Here is a 16113-nt window from a genome sequence, read left to right on the forward strand (position 1 = left end):
TGTCTGAGATGTAAGAGCTAGGATACCGCTTGGTATCCTCTAAGTAGATGGCGTGTTCGTTTCCTCTCTGGAAATATGACGCATATAATTAAAAAGTTTCTCCTTTTGCTTTGGCGACCACCTTAGCGTGCAGCAGAGTTAGGCTGACGACAGCACCCAGATAGCCCATTACCACCTGCGTGGTTCTGTTCCACTTTCCTCCTCCCGGTTCCTGCCATCTGTTCTTGATGTCTCACTGGTCTGGACTTGTTTAGTCTCATTTATCCCTACCATTTCCTTACTAAAATTTATGCAGTACGTTTCTTAACAGTAAGGCGAGGTAAAATAAAGTGAGTCTAGTGCTCTTTCAGAAATACTTGCCCTTGGGGCGGGTGGGTGGCTCAGTCAGTTAAGCATCCGACTTCTGCTCAGGTCGTGATCTCAGGGTTCAGGAGTTCGAGCCCCACACTGGGCTCTGTGGTAACAACCCAGAGCTGGAGCCTGCTTCAGATTCTGTGTCCCCCTCGCTCTCTGCCCCTCCCCCACTCACAGTGTCCCTCTCTCTCTCTCTCAAAAATAAATAAAACATTTAAAAACAACTCGCCCTCTGATAATTAAAAAAAAAACACTCACTTATTCACATTTAAAAATAAAGTCCAAGTCACCTATGGAATTAACCATTATGTCAGCAAGCAATTCATGAGAAAACAGATTTTAATTCATACCATGTTCTGTATACACTGCCTCATGGTGAAGGGACTGAATTTGTTCTTGTACTTCATCGTCAATATTCTGAGGTCCTGAAATGATTACAAAACATAACTCAGTAGAAAAACTCTAGACGTGAATGAAGAACGTGAAACATGACATCCATGTAGACACATGCAGTTGAAGATATTTGGTTAATCAACTATGCTACCTTTCTGTGTCTGTCAGTTTACCACTTTTTTCTCCATGTTGGCAAACGTGGTAAATATGTAAGATTGGTTTTATTTTGGCAGCAGATATAAATGTTAAACAAAAACCTCCCCACGCAGAATTCCTTCAGTTTCTAACCAACAAAATTCACAGTAACGATAAAATGAAGAAAATGGGATGGGCAAAGCTTTCAGAAAGGGGGTGGGGGAAGTTCTGGGAAATAAAGATGAAAATGTGGAAGACGAGGTCACCACGTGTTGAAGTACATGGTCGGCCACCGTCTGCCCTGACAAGTGAGGCCCCAGGCTGGTATGAGGGCGGAGAGGGGCAGGGTTGGCTGACCACTCCCCAAAGTTGAGTAGAAGACCCAACGTTGTAACTGATAATCCTTGCAGCTCTGGAGAAGCCCATCTGACAGTCAGATCCACAGAGGCAAACAGACAGAAATTACAAAAATGAACAATATCAGTAACGACGTTCTGACAACACCACGGCACATACTGGATTATCAGGTTTATTACAACGTCACACACAAGAAGCCATAACGACACTGACACTATTATAAATTTTCTGTGTAACAAACATCCATGTTCAGAAAACTGAAGTTGGCGAGACGTGGCATCCCGAATGCTGTCACGTGAAATAATGCCAACCACAGCGGTTATACTGACAAGTTAATCCTCAATGACAAAAACAGGGTAAGCTCATTTGAACGTCAGGTAGGAAAAAAGTTTAACAACCTACTATGCTAATCACACTGGTTTTGTAAACCATTCCTGAAGCACAAGAAGTACCTCCTACTTTTATAGACGTTTGTATGTCACAAAGCATTTATATACACATTTGCATAGAATTACAGAAGGGCCTGCCAATCTCTATTTTTCCCTCCTCGCCTCTCACAGTACCCATGACAGCTTCCTAACCAATTCCCGGTTTTATAACTGTTGACAGCGGCATCCACATAGAATATAATATTAGTAACAGAAGTGGACTATGGTGACCCGTTCCTTCGCTTAACCCTTTAGTGGCTTCCTCTTCCCAAACAGATGAAAATCTAACTCCTTGGAACAGAATACAAGATCTCCGCAATTCAGCTCTCACATGCCTTTCCAGAATCACCAGCTACCAGCACTGGCTTTGAACTTGGTGAGTGCACCAGGCTGTTTCATCTTTCCATGATTCCGTGAGGCTCCTGCTTTCCTCTGGGAGGATTAGTAGAGGCAGAAGCTAGATTACAGTGAACTAAAAACTGAGTGGAAAATAAGGCAAAGAAAGCAACTGCAGATTCTTTTTCCAAAAATCTGGCTAGTACGGCAAGAACACGGACCGGAGGCCAGATAGAAAGTACTGTAGAGATCGAGAGGGGGTTTATTTTATTGTGTTTTAATGAGAAGCATGTACTTGTATCTGTAGAATAGGTAGACAGAGAAGAGAAAGAAGCCAAAAACCTAGATAAGAGAAAGGTTGAGACGGCAACATTTAAACTAAACCAAACACTGCCAAGAAGTCAAAAAGGATTATGAGCTGAAACCTGATGGATTTAGGACAAGTGGTCAGATAATATATATTTATACATGCGTGTACACACACACACACACACACACACACACACACACACAGTCTCTCTCTCTCTCCATATAGAGTAACGTTAACAAAAATTTTAAAAGGAGGGGCCTCTGGGCGGCTCAGTTGGTCAAGCGTCTGACTCTTGGTTTCGGCTCAGGTCATGATCTCCCAGGTCGTGAGGTCCAGCCCCACATTGGGCTCTGTGCTGACAGTGCAGAGCCTGCTTGGGATTTTCTCTCCCTCTCTCTCTACGCCCCTTCCCCACTCACGTTCCCTTTCCCAATAAATAAATAAACTTTAAAGGAAAGGAGAAAGCAGAAAGAAATAGCACAACATTTCAGAGTAGATATTACCTTTAAGAAGCATGATTTGTAAAGTATAACTTTATTGAGTACAAAGTAATGTTTGAGATGCTAAATCCAAAGACACATTTAAATTAGCACTTTTGCTCCAGAGCTAGGGTAGGATTGCAGTACTTCTAAAGAAATGGGAGGGAGGCAGTAAATTCTCCTGGAATTATGATTTGAACAAATAAAAAAAATCAGAGAAGCATACTGATCTTAAAAGGGAGAAGAGAAAATCACACGTTATTCATCCGCGGTGATAAAAGCAGCCACAGCACTTCAGTTGCCAGTAAACATGGAGTGTCATACCGAACACTTCCAGTAGGTGGCGAAATGAAACCAAATTTTGGAGAATTATTAGGTAAACAGAAAATGCGCAGAAATTAAATAGTACTTTGTAATCAATATCACCGCATAAACAGGAAATGCTAGTAATGGATTCAAATTTCATTTGCCAATTGATTCACAGATATTAGGAGTTTTCATTCTGTGGGTCATAGGTGCTTGGGTGACTTAAGGAGGTATTTAAATTAATCTGTGAGTTCATGTGGATGTAACTCCAGGCCTCACACACCATCGTATGGAGGTCTGGGAAGTCTCTGATGTAGAAAGGAGACTCCCGTATTACAAAGAATGGGAGCCCATAGGCCTCTTCTACTAGACCATGTGACAAACGGCAAAACTCGTGTAACACTACACGTCTAATGGTACTTTCATTGTAAGAAGTTCTGGAACTGGAATCAAGAAACGTAGCATTTAGTTCAGGATGTTCTAAACTGTGCCATCTCAGGCAAAAAGCACCCATCTGGGCCTTGGATTCTTGATCTCAAAAATTAAAACTGTCCTGAGTATTTTAGTAGAAAACATTAAGTTTACTGCAAAATCTCAGAAGAGAAGAAGAAAAAGTACTTCATTATTCCATAAACACTGTGACACAAATTATGGGTAAAACGATTCTGGAAACTGCACGCTGGACACCTGGCAGGCCGAGGCCCATCGGGTCAGATGTAGAGGTGAGCTTACCTGAACCCTCGGAAACCTGCTCCCCCAGCCAAGGGTATGGCTCAGCTTCTTCCGGTGGGACTGTTGGCTTTGAAGCAGATCTTTCTTTAAGGCCTGCATTTTTAGTCACAAAGTTAACTTAAGTTTGTTTTTTTTTTTTCGTTTGACATATTAAACCAGGAAAAACAATATTCTCAAACACTTCATCCATAGTACAAATAACTCAGTTTCCAAGACTTTACATACTACATGAAAATGTAGAAATGCTTAAAAACCCAAGTAGGAAAACAGTATGCTCTTTAACTTCGCATGGGTCTTCAACATCTCTTTACCTAAGTTAACCTTTCATTTAAAAACAATAAAACAAAAAATCATTGCTTCAATGTTCACGAATCTCTTAAACAGCCATGTCTGAACTTGCCAAAAGAAGTTCAATAGTTCAAGCTCCTTGTGTTCAGAAATGATTAATGAATTGCTGCTTGAGCTCTGAATCCAGCAGTTAAGACAACTAAGCTACACTTGAACTTTGTTATTGGTTTGTATGCCATATTTTGATTTATGTATAATTTCTTGAAACCTATAGTTAAAAATGAGAACAAATCAGACATAACTATTTACAACCTTCTAAAGGTACCATTTACAATCATACTATGCTATAAGGAGCTAAAAGATATGAAAACAAAGTTTTTTAATGTCTGAAGGAAAATAAAACATCAGGGTAAATTAACATGAGAGCTGATTTCAAAGTCAACACCAGTCTAAAATCTACCAGACCAAATTAATTCTTTGATATTTTACACGTGAAACATTAAAATAAGTCCTCAACTGAATACAACCCTTTAGAAAGCTAAACAGGGTTCAAGAGTCTGTCGATTCCACTTCCCAAATCCTGGCTCTTCACGACCCCCAGTGAGACTCTTGTGCCAACAACTGTTCCTGGAGGAAGTGGGTTGTGAGTCTAGAGTGAAAAGGTCAGTACAGAATCGAGAGGCACTTTGCCAACGTTGAGCACTTCATACCACATCTAATATACATCCGCTACTGTAGTCTGCTAAATTCTCAGTGTCCTTTACTTGCTTTTTGATTACACTTTTCCTTACTGTTCCCTTTTTATGTCTTTATTTTTCTCTCATGGACAAAAACACGATTCCCACCTTCTTCTCCCCAATCGTAAAGAGAACAAGACAGAGATACACAGGACTCTACCTCACCATTTATATTTGTTTTAGGTACTTATGTCCCACACTATTTACACGAAAAGCCTAAGGCTATTACAACAAACACCAACGGACACAGTTGTGTTCTACTTCTAACTATATAGGGACTTCTAACAAAGGGATAATACACAAGTAACCACGGATCCCAAACGTTCCACTTCGGGGCGTGGCGGGTAGAGATGAAGGCCTTGTTAGTAAAACATCACGTTTCAAATTCCAAGTTCAGGACTGAAAACTCCCGTGCTCTTTCGCCTTTAAATAATCCATTCTTGCATCTCCCAACAGTAAATGGAACAGGTATGGAACTATTACTCATTGCTAAGTTCTGCTGAATGAACAGGGTAAACCTTCAGAATCCTGTAACTTACCTTGGAACCCTGAGCACCTCAGAACATACGTGGCACGTAACAGGTGCCTGGTAAACAGCTCAGGGGCTGAACACGCCCCACAGTGGGGCTGCTCTGCCGGTACCGATGACTGCAGACATCCTCTGTGGGACCAGGGCTCCTCAGCTACACTGGACAAGCGAAAGGTGGGAAAGGGGATCCGAAACAATTTCCTACTACTACCAGCAAGGAGATTCCTATCTGGGCTCTAGAACCCACTGCTGCAGAACCAGGGGCCTAATTTGCTCGGGACAGTCCCAGGTTAGTCTGTTGTGCTAGTGTAAGTATCTCGCCCTCAAGAGCATCTCACTTTGGATGGGAAATCACGGGTCATTCTTCACTGATCCTCTAGGTAGCAGGGTTTCAAATCGTGCTCCATGGGTTCGATAAGCAGGGAAATATTTCCCCACCAAACAACAGAGACTTAAACTGCCTGAAAGCCCCATTCTTATTGGATTTTGTGAAGTTTCATTTAAAAACAACTTATGATGTGAAAAGTGTTTGAAAACTACTAGCATTGCCAGTATTTAGCCATGAGGTTCTCCTCATTGTCAGCTTTCTCTACATCAACTGGAGTTATTTGTCTCTAAAATTGAAATGGTAAAACCACAGGAGAAAGCAAAAGCACATAACAAGAGAAAATACTGTGCAGTTTCCTTTTCTGCCCCAAGTGGCAGTTGAGTTCTAAATTTACCGATACCTGGTCACAGCTATTTTTCCAGAGGTGAAAGCAGTGCAAAAATAAACAATATTGTAAACTTCAAAAAAGCTGAGGATCAAATTAACACATATCCTTCCCCAGACTCCTAAAAAACTTTCTAAAAACAACAACAACAGCACACACTCTAGACTAATTATTACTTTGATAACTCATATGGAAGAATTAGCCATACAAGCTTTCATTTTGGTGTTTCCAGAAATTATACTGCCACCCAAATCCATTTTAGTCCACGAATGAGTGGCAGATACAGGTCTCATATAAGATTTCAGGTCTCATATAAGATTTTAAGGCAGAAAGTAAACAAAATATTAAACAAGAAAAAAATACACATACGGTCAATTCAGAATCAAAGAAAAGGTATTCAAATTGGATTTATTGTGAGGTACAAATGGCAAGGAGATCGCACTGAAATAAGTACTCAAAGTTACATTATGAAATGACTGTCATCCGTGTTGACGCTCCTGGGGCTGCAGACAACAAAACACGACTCACACTGGCTTGGGGGAGGAGGAAATTCACTATGTACTCTCAGGAGGAGCGCGGGGGTGAGCGGGCTTGCTCTGGGCGCTGGCTGGCTTCACCCTCCCACCGCCAGTCGGGGCTTCCCCCGCGGCAAGCTTCTCTCTGGGACCCCAGGGTGTCCAGAAGCAAAGACCCACCTCTTGCTCTGCCTCTCTGGGGCTTGAGGAAATCTTTCCTAGAAGCTGAAGCTTCCAGCAGTCTTCTCCTTCCACTTAACAGTCAAACCAGAACCCACGTCCATTCCCACACTGGCAAGAGTGACAGGACGGCCGTGGCACCCGCGAGTAACTATCTAGCTGCAAGTAACCACACCAGCCCCTGCGCAATTTGAAAAAGCAACTGTTTCCCTTAAAAGACACCTCGTTTTCAGTTCTTCGGGCACATCAGAAAAATTAGGAAATAAAAAAGTGCCTGCATTTAATAAACATAAAATTTTCCTACAATTGTCATTCAAAATGGAAGCTATAAAAGGTGACGTGAGCGCTCTAAATCAAGCATTCATAGCAAATTTGATTATGTGACACAGTTACCTTAGCCCAACATTCGCTTACTTCATTCCCTGCTACCCCAGTACACCTGACAGCAATGGGAAATGTGTATTTTCTTCCCATAAATACGCTAACAGTTTAAAACTTACTAAGTTGCATATGGCATTCGTTCATTCATTCAACAATTATTTGGCACCTACTGATGCAAGGCACTGTTCTACGGAAAATGAGAACTGAAAAGCCCTACCTCTTACAGGGAGGGAACGATTTAAAAAATAAGAAACATGAAATATTTAGAACATATTAGATGGGGGAAGGCAGGGGGCAGGGAGTGACAGGCCATCAGGGAGAGGAGGAAGGCTATCTCCAGCGAACTGATGAGGAAAGGACTCGTTGATAAAATGTGAACAGATTCCTGAAGGCAGCCAGGGACGTGGCCCTGTGACTCCCACTGGGGGAGAGTACTCCAGATGAGGCTCCGGACCAGCGAGTACAAATTCCTCGGCTGGGGGTGAGGGGTGTGTGTGCAAGATGCTGGCAGTGGGGAAGAGCCACGGGGCCCATGCAGCTAGAGAGGAGTGAGGGTGTGCGAATCCGAAAGGCCCTGGGGCCACCGGATCGTGGAGCTATTCACATTGACTGAAAACGAAGGATTCGTTTTTCGTGAAGAATTCTACACAAACCACTTCCTCGGCAAAATGTGGGAAAGAAAGAACCACAAATAGTGTTGTGCTTCATAGGACTTCAGGCACTTAGCCCATAAAAGCTAAGACATTTTAAAAAACTGGTTTATCGGGGTGCCTGGGTGGCTCAGTCGGTTGAGCGTCGGACTTCGGCTGAGGTCATGATCTCGCAGTTCGTGAGTTCGAGCCCCGTGTCGGGCTCTGTGCTAACAGCTCAGAGCCTGGAGCCTTCTGATTCTGTGTCTCCCTCTCTCTCTGCCTCTCCCCCGCTCATGCTCTGTCTCTCTCTGTCTCAAAAATAAAGATAAACATTAAAAAAAATTTTTTTAATAAAAAAATAAAAAACTGATTTATCAATCTCTGGAGTATGATTCAGTAGTGCACAGACTGAAGGAAATTTTGGTCTCACCGACCCAAGTTACACCAGCTGCCGTTATTCAAGGGGAAGAGCTCAGAACTGCTGCTTCTTTAAACACGAGTAGGCTAATAATATAAATCAATATATCCCAGGAATAATCCTAACAGGTACAGGAACGTGAGAAATACTCCGGAAAATCAACAAGCCAGAAAGATGCACATACTGATTGACCGTGCTAATTGTTGCTGTTGCTCCTGGCTTCTGTAATCAGCAAACACAGATCTTAGCAGGCATCCCAACCTCAGCCCCATCAAAATTCTGACACTGCCAGAAACCAGAAGAGCTGCCCCATGATATACAGTAAGAGCCATTCCAGATTCAATGCATCTTCACACGACTCAAGATAGAGACAAGATTGCAGGGACAGGATGACCTACACCTCGAAAGAATAAAACTGCTGAAAGGGTTGCTAAGAGCCTGGGTTTCAGGGCCACTGAAGGGTCTCCACAAAGGCTGGAACGGAGTGGACTCACGTTAACACCTGCAACCGAGATGGCCCCAGGAGCTCGGGTTTGTGAATCAAGAGGGCTGTCGCTTGTTTCCCCTGGAATCCCATCCTGGGCACATTCCCACCGACAGGACTGGGTTTCCCCAAGTGTGTAAAGGGAACACAACTACCTCCTCAGAAGGGTTTTAAGAATTAAAGGAGATAATTTAAAACCAGCAAATACACATACATTTTTTTCCACAAATTAATTTCTCCCTTCATTTCTTCTAAAAAAGTAAATTTACTGGGGTATCTGGGGGGCTCAGCCGGATAAGCATCTGACTCTCGATTCCGGCTTAGGTCTATGATCCCACGGTTTGTGGGTCAAGCCGTGCATCGGGTTCTGTGCTATCAGCAGAGAGCCTGCTTGGGTGTCCCCCCCTCTCTGCCCCTCCTTTACACTCTCTCAAAAAATAAATAAACCAAAAAAAAAAAAAAAAAAAAAAAAAAAAAAAAAGAAAGCGTATTTACCATCTTCCCTGCGCACACACACACAACATGAACACAGCCATCAGCAATTTCCAAGGTGGTTAAAGCCTACTGCAATTACTGCAGAAATGCCTAAGTTTTTCTTTAAAAATTTGTTTTAATATTAGTCACCAGTATATACAGATCTGAAATATTTTTAAATGATCTGTGTTTTAGATGCTCATCATCCAATAAACACACATTGAATGCCTGTTATTCTCAGCCACTACTCTGCTAGGTACTGGGCATAAATCAGGCTGGTAGAAAGCAAAATCCAGGAATGAAGTGAAGTAAGGAGCATGGCAAAGGGAAGACACACAGTCCCACCGCCTGGGAGGATCACAGAAGAAGTCAGTGTAGACGTGATGACTCGGCTGGATCCTGCAGCAGAGGTGGAAGGTGGCCTGCCACCGAGGCGGGAACACATTCTAGGCGAGGCGAAGAGCGGGAAGTGGTGGCGACAGCTGGCTCCGGCTGCACTATTTTCTTTCTCAGCCCCTTGTTTATTTCACGTTTCACCGCAGGGATGGCAGTCCCCTCGTCACCTGTATCCCTGGTGCCTAGCACAGCCTGCTATGCTGCAGGCACTCAGATTATTTGTTGAATGAATCAATAAATGCAAAAGAGAGATGACAGAGCACATGGCTATTTATACCATTGTCACAAGGGACACAAAAGCTTTGTATGTCTTCCTCTAACCTCTTGGGAAACAAGAGAAGTAATGCTTGAGGCCAAGGAAGAAGTAAATGACAGAACTCTATGAGGTACGGATGCTAACACAGAGTGATAAATACTCACAAAGTGAAATCAAATGAGGTATGAAATGAGAACAAAGAAAAGTAGGTAACGTCATGCTGTGCAGGGCTTACAAGATTGAAGCTTTTGCGACAACTGGTTTCTCTATGTAAAAATGATGTCCAAACCGGTAATATAACATCTAGGTCACGTGGTTTTATCTTCAGGCAAACAGAGGCGGGAGGACAAGAGGCTGGAGGCTGTCACTGGGTATTTTTTCAGATTACCCCAAACAAGATTTCCATGAGCAAAACGCTTACAGATCTGCTACACAACACCCCTCCCTTCAGTTTCCTAAGAACAAAAACTTTCTCTTCAGCTAGAACCTGGGGGAAATGAAATGCACAACGTGCCAGCTCTTTATGCATATGCAATACCAGCTAGTTCTCACAGCCACCTGAAGGAAAGGTTTTATCTTCAGTTCACAAATGAGGAAACCCAGTATTTCCAAGGTGCATTTTACAGTGAAACAATCCAAGTTATCGATCTGGAGAATTGTCACCAATGGAGAATTATTCCAGGAGAGGGGAATAGTGGAGGACAGAGGAGAAAGGAACCAAAGCCAGGAGATGTAGTCCAAGCCATCAGACCCATTTCACAGAAAATGACTCTACAGTTAAAACAGTTAAAACTGAAAATCATACTTGTGTATGACCTTTATCTGTTCTTTTAGTGGAAGTGTATATAGGGAGTCCTTATTATTCACATGATCACTATGAGACCCTGAAGGGACGGAGTTGTATGACTAAGGAGGTCATAACACTGTAAAATATTTTCTACGAATCAGTTACTTACAGAATTAATCCTCCTGGATTAATTCAATCATTCATGCTCATACCAATTTCTTTATCAATCTCTCCCTGACTGTGCAACGTTGAGAAGACAGTACATACACAATGCAAATCACCCACAAAGTAAAGCTGAAAATCTTGTAAAAAAAACTAGTCATATTTCAAAAAGTTGGTTACAAATGATGTTAGCAAAAATGAAAATTCACAAAGTCCTTAACAAATGAGGCAGACATTATTGTGATGTCACAATATGTGAAGAAAAAAAATCAATGATGATAAAGTGTTTCAAAAAAGGGAATCTGAGTATTGAAGACTAAAAAAGATCCTTGGAATACTGATCGGCTCTCAAATATTTCTCTAAAACTGGCCATCTTTACCTTTATAGCGATTGTGACACTCACACGTGAAATACTATCATACGACGTTTGGAAAAATGTGCCAGGAATGTCATTTTTTGAAATTTGAAGTATCATCTCATAGTGTAATTTAAACAGAAATTTTGTTTGTGATATGACAAAATAAACTTACTTTCTTAGTATCTCATTTTCACTCTTCAGGGGTTCTTCTGGCTCCCAGGTACTTTGCATTAGGAAATTTTTGTCCCTATGTTTAGGCGGCTTTTTAAAAAGGACAACCTTTCTAGTTTTAATTACCCTTAGATAATATGAAGCAGCAGAAAATAGAAATAACTACACACCAAATTTTAAGATGAGTAAAACTGAGAGTGCAAGCACCGTTTTAAGCCCATTAAAAGCTTCTCCCACATGAAAGTTTCAGGTGAATGGTGAGGGCCAATGCAGCTGGGTGAAGTGTGACCTCAGCTTCAGAAAATTCAGTTGCAGCCTTTATTTGCTGAACAAAAGGGAAGGAAAGAAAAAAGAGTAAAGAAAATAAATCCATCCCCAGCTCACAAAAGCTCTCGAAATATATTGAAATGCGTTCAGTAGAGACATTTCCATTTAATTCTTGAGCTGATATGCAAAGGAAAGCTATAGCAGAAGATATTTTTTTTTTATTAAAAAAATTTTTTTTAAGTTTATTTACTTTTGACAGAGACAGAGTGTGAGCATGAGCTGGGGAGGGGCAGAGAGAGAGAGGGAGGCACAAAATCCGAAGCAGGCTCCAGGCTCCGAGCCATCAGCACAGAGACTGCCGCAAAGGCTCGAACTCATGAACCGTGAGATCATGACCTGGGCCAAAGTCAGACGCTTAACCGACTGAGCCACCCAGGCGCCCCAGACGCAAGATATTTCTAAGCGCTTTACTGAAGAGCAACAGGTAATGTGAACACACTCATGTTGATTAGGTTATTCTAAGACTTTTTTCCCCACTCACGTTCTTAGACTTCAGCATTTATATACTTTATCCTGTATCACTTTTGTCCTTCAAAACCCAAGGTAGAAATTACTAGAATGCTCTCAGTAAATGCAAATGTAATGACCAGCCCTTCTCCAAGGAAGGGGGAAAAAAAAACCAAAACACCAATCTGTAGAAAAATTAACACTTAAAATTTGGGACATAAATTTAGAAAATCAATCCATTTATCTTAGCAGCATGATCTAACATCAAGATATGTTTTTAAGATGGTGTAACCTTTATGTGTGTGATGAGTATCTGTTTTGCTTCTTGTTCTGCTCAGTGCGCACTTGGAGCGTCCCTCTTCTCCTCCCAGACACCCTCTATCCTGGGGGAAACATTTCATAGGGTTTCAGCAGGACCCAACCCAACCCCCAGCCACAGCTTTGTGCACAGGAGCCAGCCTGGGAGGACTAATCCCCGACTACAGGAATGGTCACAAACGGTCACCAGGTCTAACCAGGCCCGGCTGCAATTCTTCCGGACTTTCCTCCCAAGCCATTTCAGAAAACTTGCTCTCTGCACTAGGACTGCGCAACTAGAAAGATGTGTCTGGAGCTTTCTGAGGGCTGTCTTCTTCATCAAATTGTAGCTACTCTATATAGAATAAAGTCCGGGGGGGCACCTGTATGGTTCAGTCGGTTAAGTGTCCGACTTCAGCTCAGGTCATGATCTCTCAGTTTGTGAGTCTGAACCCCACGTCAGGCTCTGTGCTGACAGTTCAGAGCCTAGAGCCTGGTTCTGACTCTGTGTCTCCCTCTCTCTCTGCCCCTCCACCTCTCTCTTTCTATCTCTCTGAAAAATAAATCAACATTAAAAAAATTAGAACAAAGTCCAGGAAAAGCATCAGCAGAGCTAAGACTCGAGACAAAAGCTAGGAAGCAACAGATCTGATAATAGGTCCATATTTGGGATCTATTTCACCTGAAGCCAGCCCCTGTATCCACCAACCAGATGAGTCATAAAATGCCCTGTGTGGCTTACAACGTTCCGGGAATCGATAAAAACAACGAAACCCTCACTACAATTTCTTTGGGCCGTAGTCCTTGAACAAGAAAATAATAGGACTGGATTAGCTAGAGCAGGTATTCTCTAGGATTTCCCCCTCGCTGTGTACTTCTGTCAGTGGGAATTTCTGTCAACTAAATGTCCAAGTGCTTGATTTTAAGCAGGAAAGGTCCAAGTATACAAGAAAAAGGTGCACAGTATTTTTGGAAACACTTGCACTGATGCTTATTCATTTTTTATTTGAAACGTCTTCCATTAGGTCAAATTCTCTGGTTTTCAGCTCTTCATAGACAAAGTTGAAGAATTATTTAAAAAAAAAAAATAAAACCTTTGTGGCAGCACTTTTGATTCTGTTACAACAAATCAGGTTGCTCTTCTCTAATTCATAACTGAATCTCACCAGCGGTTACAATTAAAGATTTAAGACTTCACGCACAGGACAGCACAAACCATTTGTAGAAATGTACTCTTACTGAAATTTCATTTTATTAAATATTTTCTGATTAACAAAGTTCTGACCTCTAGTTAGATCTCAAATTTGCAGCGCCTTACAAACGGTAAACAATGATACAATCAAACATGGAAAATGTATGCCGTGTTCCACCAAAATAACTATAAAACCGTGTGATATAAAATGAAAGTATACCCTAATTTGAAACACGTAGTCTTTTCGTAACTCTTCTGGGTCTGTAAAGATACCATAAATAAAAGCGCTCTAAAATTGGTCTTCTAAATCAAGTTCTTTCCTTTATTCACAAGTGTATCCAGAGTTCTTAGAGCAGTGTATGGGGCACACCGGAAGCACTAAGTATTGACTGGGTGACAAAAGAAGGCGGGCAGGACTGGCAGGAAGAGAAGAGGTTGAGGAGTGAGGAGGCACGGAGGGATGAGGGAAGCAGGAAAAGAGCCAAAAAAGACTGAGGAGGACAGACCTGAAAGGAGGGAAAGGGGAGGAGAAGGGAAAGGAGAATCCAAGGAAGAGCCTGAGGAGGGGGCAGCCCCCCCCGAAAACAGGGGGTGGGTGGGTGGGGGTGGGCGCCTGGGAAGAGGACTCCGGGGGTTGCCACAGGAGCCTGAGGGGAGGGGTGGAGAGGTTGGGAAGGAGAAAGGAAGTGGAGAAGGAGAAGGGCAGGTGAAGAAGAAAGGAAAACAGGGAAGCCAGAAGGGAAACGAGGAAAGAAGACAAAGAATGACGGGAGAAAAGAAGGAAGGGAGAAAAGATGCTCCTACCTGAGCATCTGTCATAACTGAAGGCCACTTGGCATGTATGTACTATGCAAAATCTTAACGTTCTTACTCAACTCCCATGAAAGTACTCAGTCGATTAATAAATTCACTACAATTCATTTTATATACATTTATCTGGATACATGATCAATAAATTAATAAAAACAGAAGCTATTACATCACATTTTTATTACACGGTTTTTACAAGCTTCATCTTTTAAATTGAGAAGCATGAGACAGTGTCTCTAAATTTCAAACAACTTCCTTACTGAGCACCAACAAATAAACTCAACGGCGATGGGACACATCTTCCCCAACCGGTGCAACACTAAATTTTCCAGGCCCTTTAGCAGCAAGTGACGATGAGATTGCCATTTCCTGGGATGATGACATTACAGCTCTTAGTTCTTCCTTTTCTGGTTATTTCCCTTTGCCAAGTGTGCATGTTTGCTAGAACTCCTACCTTCCTTCACGTCATCTTTGTCTCTGGATGCCATTTTACCAGAAGTATCCTTTATACTTGTCGATGTTTTCCTACTTTCCTTGGCTTTAGCACTTTTGTCTAGGCCCACATTCTCCTTCTCTCTGGGCTTTTTACCCTTAGGAGACTCTTTCCTGGATATATCTGCATCGGTAATTTTCTTAGCCTTCCGGTCATCCTCCTTTTCTTTCTTCCCCTTTTTTCTCTCTTCGCTCTTACTCTCCTTCCTTGACTCGGGTTTCTCTTTTTCCTTCTTGGGCTCTTCCTTAGTGAGTTCTTTAACTTTCAGGTTTTCCAATCAAAGGAAAGAAAGTTTATTGAACGCATCTCTTAATTCACAAAACAGTAACTTAGTGCAAACGTATGCTCTTTATCTCTCCACACACATGAAATGTTCATTCAGAAAGTGCTTTAATCCTCTAGTTTTCAATCGGCTAAAAACAGATGCAAACCTCTACAAAGTATCCACTATCAAAAAAATGCCAGAAACTTGCCATCCTATTTTTCCAGTGGGAAGTTATGACTTAAGACAAGACTAACATGCAAGATTATTAATATCGAGTCCATCCATAAAGGCAGTACTTTGCACAAAGGGTTAGCAACTCCCATTTCACAACTGTAATGACATAATTAAAGGAACACGGCAGCATACAAAAAAAAAATGTCCGTAATGTGCAAGTATCCATACGAAGAGAATTTTAAAACTTTTAGTTCTAACAAAAAGTGATGCCCTTAAAATATTTGTGCTTACGAGCCTTGAAAATATAATGCACCAATGGAAAAAGTAAATGCCATTTAATTTTCTTAGCTAAGAAAAAAAACCCCATATTCATGAGTATGAAATTTTAAGTTCATCACTTTACAGTGCTTAAAATGACAAGTAGAATTTTTCGCCTGCTTATATTCAACATTATGAGATCAGTATTCCTTTAAATATGTTTTCTTGTTAATCTATGTAAAGCTGCTCAAGCCAACATGTTGTCCATCCATGCTCATAGGCGAGAGAGCAAATAAATGGAACATACAGGTAATTCCAAATTTCATCTAAAACCAACCTGCTTTCACCCTGTTTTACATGAAGTGTAACAGAGCTGCTTCTCTCTCTCTCATTAGGAAATTTTAGCTTCTCACTCTCTCATTAGGAAATCTTAAGAGAAGCAAGGTGCTTACTGTATTATACAGCATGTAAACAGAAACAAAGAAAATGAAAGATTTCCTTTAATAAGATGTGGAGATGTTTTTGCCCATCAAAATTC

The 16113-nt window shown here is 41.7% G+C and overlaps 1 protein-coding gene across 11 annotated transcripts in view; it reads right to left on the reverse strand.

Moving 5' to 3' along the window:
- The window catches only part of ASPH (aspartate beta-hydroxylase), a 226948-nt gene that overhangs the window by 149373 nt on the left and 61462 nt on the right, over positions 1 to 16113 (reverse strand). For 7 of the 11 annotated variants that reach the window (XM_058699669.1, XM_058699672.1, XM_058699666.1 and 4 more), the window contains 2 exons: positions 3831 to 3923; positions 705 to 779 (listed from right to left, as the gene is read on the reverse strand). In XM_058699669.1, the coding sequence (XP_058555652.1) occupies positions 705 to 779; positions 3831 to 3923 (168 nt within the window). Of the gene's footprint in view, positions 1 to 704; positions 780 to 3830; positions 3924 to 13613; positions 15140 to 16113 lie in introns of those variants that run through there. The other 4 variants (XM_058699668.1, XM_058699671.1, XM_058699674.1 and 1 more) reach the window with 2 other exon arrangements.

The sequence above is a fragment of the Neofelis nebulosa genome, chromosome 14, assembly GCF_028018385.1.
Source record: "Neofelis nebulosa isolate mNeoNeb1 chromosome 14, mNeoNeb1.pri, whole genome shotgun sequence".
Lineage (NCBI taxonomy): Eukaryota > Metazoa > Chordata > Mammalia > Carnivora > Felidae > Neofelis > Neofelis nebulosa.